The sequence below is a fragment of the Somniosus microcephalus genome, chromosome 5 (genome assembly GCF_052327205.1).
Source record: "Somniosus microcephalus isolate GS21.2 chromosome 5, FLI_Smic_1.0, whole genome shotgun sequence".
NCBI classification, from domain to species: Eukaryota; Metazoa; Chordata; class Chondrichthyes; order Squaliformes; family Somniosidae; genus Somniosus; species Somniosus microcephalus.
In genome coordinates, this window is record NC_140991.1 from 23,171,222 (window position 1) to 23,177,221 (window position 6,000).

At 44.2% G+C, this 6,000-nt stretch overlaps 1 protein-coding gene across 7 annotated transcripts in view; it reads left to right on the forward strand.

The window, feature by feature from the left end:
* nktr (natural killer cell triggering receptor) overlaps positions 1–4,651 on the forward strand; it is a 281,979-nt gene extending 277,328 nt beyond the window's left edge. For all 7 annotated transcript variants that reach the window (XM_085987423.1, XM_085987425.1, XM_085987426.1 and 4 more), the window contains one exon: positions 4,105–4,651. In XM_085987423.1, the coding sequence (XP_085843549.1) occupies positions 4,105–4,204 (100 nt within the window). In that variant the 3' untranslated portion in view covers positions 4,205–4,651. The remainder of the gene's footprint in view (positions 1–4,104) is intronic.
* The last annotated feature ends 1,349 nt before the right edge of the window (positions 4,652–6,000 follow it).

The window sequence follows — 6,000 nt, forward strand, 5'->3', positions numbered from 1 at the left end:
TTTACCTTTTGTAAATCCATGTTGACTTTGTCCGATCCTGTTACTGTTTGCCAAGTGCTCTGCTATTACATCTTTTATAATGGTGTAGAGATGCCGGAGTTGGACTGGGGTGGACAAATGTAAGAAGCCACACAACACCAGGTTATAGTCCAACAGCTTTATTTGAAGTCACAAGCTTTCGGAGCGCTGCTCCTTCGTCAGGTGAAGTGGAGAGATGCATAAAGACACAGCTTATATAGTCAGAGAATAATGTCAGATGTTTACAGGTAATCTTTCTAACTGCCATTTATCACACTTCGGCAGAGAGATAATCACAGCAATCAAAGGTGTGAATGGTCTCCAAACAGGTCAGTCAGGAAAACATTACATCACAGAACAATGAGGTGGGGTCACGAGGGGTCAAATGTTGCAGATGCTGGGGTCTGTGAGAAAAACAAAAAAACAGACAAAAAACATTTTTTTTGCTGGAAATCACAGCAGGTCCGGCCGCATCTGTGTAGAGAGAACAAGCCAATGACGACTCAAGTCTGGATGACCCTACGTCAGGTGGGGTTACATGTAGCGTGACATGAACCCAAGATCCCGGTTCAGGCTGTCCTCATGGGTGCGGAACTTGGCTATCAGTTTCTGCTCGACGATTTTGCATTGTCGTGTGTCTCGAAGGCCGCCTTGGAGAATACTTACCCGAAGATCGGAGGCTGAATGTCCTTGACTGCTGAAGTGTTCCCCGACTGGGAGGGAACACTCCTGCCTGGCGATTGCTGCGCGGTGTCCGTTCATCCGTTGTCGCAGTGTCTGCATGGTCATCCAGACTCGAGTCGTCATTGGCTTGTTCTCTCTACACAGATGCGGCCGGACCTGCTGTGATTTCCAGCAAAAAAAATGTTTTTTGTCTGTTTTTTTGTTTTTCACACAGACCCCAGCATCTGCAACATTTGACCCCTTGTGACCCCACCTCATTGTTCTGTGATGTAATGTTTTCCTGACTGACCTGTTAGGACACCATTCACACCTTTGATTGCTGTGATTATCTCTCTGCCGAGGTGTGATAAATGGCAGTTAGAAACATTACCTGTAAACATCTGACATTCTCTGACTATGTAACCTGTGTCTTTATGCATCTCTCCACTTCACCTGACGAAGGAGCAGCGCTCCGAAAGCTTGTGACTTCAAATAAAGCTGTTGGACTATAACCTGGTGCTGTGTGACTTCTTACATCTTTTATAATGGACATCCCCACGACTGATGTCAGGCTTACCGGTCCATAATTCCCCGTTTTCTCTCTACCACCTTTTTTAAATAGTGGTGTTACATTAGCTACCCTCCAATCCATGGGAACTGTTCCAGAGTCTATAGAATTTTGGAAGATGACCAGCAATGCATCTACTATTTCTAGGGCCACTTCCTTAAGTACCCTAGGATGTAGATTATCAGGCCCTGGGGATTTATCGACCTTCAATCCCATCAATTTCCCTAACACCATTTCCCTACAAATACTGATTTCATTCAGTTCCTCTCTCTCATTAGACCTTATGTCCTCCGACATCTCTAGGAGGTTATTTGTATCCTCCTTTGTGAAGACAGAACCAAAGTATGTATTTAATTGGTCTGCCATTTCTTTGTTCCCCATTATAAATTCCCCTGATTCTGACTGCAAGGGACCTACGCTTGACTTCACCAGTCTTTTTCTCTTCACATATCTATAGAAGCTTTTACAGTCAGTTTTTATGTTCCCAGCAAGCTTACTCTCGTACTCTATTTTTCCCCTCTTAATTAATCCCTTTGTTCTCCTTTGCTGAATCTTAAACTGCTCCCAATCCCCTCAGGTTTGCTGCTTTTTCTGGCCAATTTATAGGTCCTCTCCTTGGATCTTATGCTATCCCTAATTTCCCCTGTTAGCCACAGTTGAGTCACCTTTTTTGTTTCATTTTTATGCCAAACAGGGATGAACAAATTCTGTAGTTCATCCATGCGATCTTTAAATGTTTGCCATTGCCTATCCACCATCAACCCTTTAAGTAACATTCCCCAATCCATCCTAGCCAACTCACGCCTCATACCATCGTAGTTTCCTTTATTTAAATTCAGGACCCTAGTCTCTGAGTCAAATACTTCACTCTCCATCTTAATGAAGAATTCTATCATATTATGATCGCTCCTCCTCAAGGGGCCTCGCACAACAAGATTGCTAATTAATCCTTTCTCATTACAGTCCAAGATGGCCTGATCTCTAGTTGGTTCCTCAACATATTGGTCCAGGAACCATCCCGTATACACTCTAGGAATTCCTCTTCCACAGTATTGTTATTAATTTGGTTAGCCCAATCTATATGTAGATTAAAGTCACCCATGATAACTGCTGTGCCCTTATTGCACGCGTCTCTAATTCCCCGTTTAATGCCATCCCCAACCTCGGCATTACTGTTTGGGGGTCTGTATACAACTCCCACTAACGTTTTCTACCCCTTGGTATTTCTCTGCTCTACCCATACAGATTCCACATCATCAGAGCTAATATCCTTCCTTACTATTGTGTTAATCTCCTCTTTAACCAGCAATGCTACCCCACCTCCTTTTCCTTTTTGCCTGTCTTTCCTGAATATTGAATACCCCTGGATGTTGAATTCCCAGCCTTGGTCACCCTGGAGCCATGTCTCCATAATCCCAATTATATCATATCCGTTTACATCTATTTGTGCAGCTAATTCATCCACCTTATTACGAATGCTCCTCGCATTAAGACTATGATTTTCTAAGTACCCTATTACCACTTCCTTAATAATGGATTTCAGCACTTTCCCGACGACTGATATTAGGCTAACTGGCCTGTCGTTCCTGGTTTTCTCTCTCCCTCCTTTCTTGAATAGCGGGGTTACATTTGGTACCTTCCAATCCGTTGGGACCTTTCCTGAATCTAGGGAATTTTAGAAGATCACAACCAATGCATCCACAACTCTGCAGCCACCTCTTTTGGAACCCTAGGATGTAAGCCATCAGGTCCAGGGGGATTTGTCAGCTTTTAGTCCCATTAGTTTCTCAAGTACTTTTTTCCCTACTGATACTAATTACTTAAGTTCCTCGCTCTCATTAGCTCCTTGGTTCCCCACTATTATTGGTATACCTTTTGTGTCTTCTACTGTGAAGACAGATACAAAATATTTATTTAAAGCCTCTGCCATTTCCTTGTTCCCCAATATAATTTCTCCTGCCCCAGCCTCTAAGGGACCAACGTCACTGTGCAGCCTCACATATGAAGAATGAGCTGCTGGAGCACCAACAGGGAGGGGCCGTGCCTTTGGGAGAAGGTGAAAGAAACCAAGTTAAACTAACTTTGTACAGTACGATGTTGTCATGGTTATGTTACTGGACTAATCCAGAGAACGCGAGTTCAAATCCCACCACGGCAGTGTGACAGTTTGAATTTGTCTCATAAAAAGAAAGCTGGAAATAAAAAAGCTGGTCTCAGTAAAAGTGGCCGTGAAGCTGTCGGATTGTCATACCCAACTGGTTCACTAATGTCCTAAAAACCTGCCGTCCTTACCTGGTCTGGCCTATACGTGACTCCAGTATACCTGCATGGTTGACTCGTAACTGCCCTCTGAAGTGGCCAAGCAAGCCACTCCGTTGTACGAGAGGAGGGCAATAAATGCTGGCCTTGTCGGCGACGCCTTCATCCCGAGAGGGAATCATTTTTTTTAAAGTTGTGTTTTGTTTTCCTGGAAAGTTGATATTTGAAAAGAGTGGAGATTGTGGGTGGGCGTGCCAGTGCGAGCTCACCACTGAGACAATTCACTCCAATCTCATTCCCCTGCTCCTTCCCAGTAGCCCATTAATATATTTTCTGTTAAATGTTGTGAATGACTTGGCTGACGAGCACACATTCAAAAAGAGTGGTAAAAGCCCATCAGGCCCACTCCATTCAGACGCTGCACCCGTACACATCATTCACCCACCCCCTAATCACGTCAGCAGGCAATGCAGTCCGTATTCTACTAACTTGTATCAAAAATGTTCTTGCTTCTTCCTTTATGCTGAAAGATTGTGGGTGGGTGCTCACGCTGATGTTTACAATTGTTTCCCCCCCCCCACCCTTGGAACGGGTAGAAGCCGAGACAGAAGCTACAGGTCACACCGCTCATACAGCAGAAGCGATCGGAGTTACTCTCGCCATCGGAGCCACAGCGAGAGCAGCAGGTACAGCTGATGGACGGAACCCAGTCTCTCTCCTCGCGGAACGTTTTCCTTCTTTACCTGCCCGATTCAGAACTATTTATTGGTGACTGATTCATTAGAGCCATTACTTTAAACAGCGGGGAAAAACTGCAGTGAAGCAACTCTGCGCACGGATATTACAGCAGTTGGTGGGGCGGGGGCGGGGTGTTTTGATTTTTCTTTTTTTGCAAAAGTAATGAATTAAACTCTTTACAGCTCTTGCTGAGAGGAAATGTAATTTGTATCTGCAGTTTTGTATGTAAGCAATAACATTTACCTTTAATATGTACTGTACTTAACTGCATTATTCTGTCATAGTTTAAGGGGGGGCGGGAAAGTAAATTTTCATACATTCTACCTGGTCTCTGTTCATTTTTGTGTTCAACCCTGTCTATTAAAAGGGTTCATATCAAAAGAATTAAAAATGTATATTTTAAAAGAGAGTGTTGAAATGATTTAAATATATCCATATAGTGATTGCTGTGTGATTGAAGTCTGACATATCACAGAATCATATCATTTTCAGCACAGAGAGAAATCAGTCAGCCCATTGGACCTGTGCCAGTGTAAGCTTACCAGCAGATCTACTCCAATCTCATTCCCCTGCCCCTTCCCTGTAGTCCTTTAATATATTTTCTCTTAAATAAGAACATAAGAAATAGGAGCAGGAGTAGGCCATTCAGCCCCTCAAGCCCCCATTCAATAAGATCATGGCTGATTTTCGACCTCAACTCCACTTTACTGCACTATCCTCATATCTCTTGATTCCCTTAAAATCCAAAAATCTATCATAGAAACATAGAAGACAGGAGCAGGAGTAGGCCATTTGGCCCTTCGAGCCTGCTCCGCCATTCAATGAGATCATGGCTGATCATCCAAATTCAGTACCCTGTCCCTGCCTTCTCCCCATATCCCTTGATCCCTTTAGCCTCAAGAAATATATCTAACTCTTTCTTGAATATATTTAATGAACTGGCCTCCACCGCCCTCTGTGGCAGAGAATTCCACAGGTTCACCACGCTCTGGGTGAAGAAATTCCTCCTCATTTCAGTCCTAAATGGCTTACCCCTTATCCTTAGACTATGACCCCTGGTTCTGGACTCCCCGGCCATCAGAAGCATCCTTTCTGCATCTAGTCTGTCCAGACCTGACAGAATTTTATAGGTTTCGATGAGATCCCCTCTCAATCTTCTAAACTCCAGTGAGTATAAGCCCAATTGACACAATCTCTCCTCGTACGTCATTCCTGCCATCCCAGGTATCAGCCTGGTGAATCTTCGCTGCACTCCCTCCATGGCAAGAACGTCCTTCCTCAGGTAAGGTGACCAAAACTGCACACCTGCACACTGCGGTCTCACCAAGGCCCTGTACAACTGCAGCAAGACATCCTTGTTCTTGTACTCGAACCCTCTTGCTACGAAGGCCAACATACCATTTGCCTTCTTAACCGCCTGCTGCACCTGCATGCTTACCTTCAGCGACTGGTGCACAAGAACACCCAGGTCTCTCTGCACTTCCTCTTCTCCCAATCTATTGCCATTCAAATAATAATCTGCCTTCCTGTTTTTGCCACCAAAGTGGATAACCTCACATTTATCCACATTATAGTGCATTTGCCATGTTTCTGCCCAATCACCCAACCTGTCCAAATCATACTGGAGTTTCATGACATCCTCCTCACAGCATACCCTCCCACCCAGCTTTGTGTCATCTGCAAATTTGGAGATATTACATCCAATTCCCTCATTCAGATCATTAATATATATTGTGAACAGCTGGGGTCCTAGG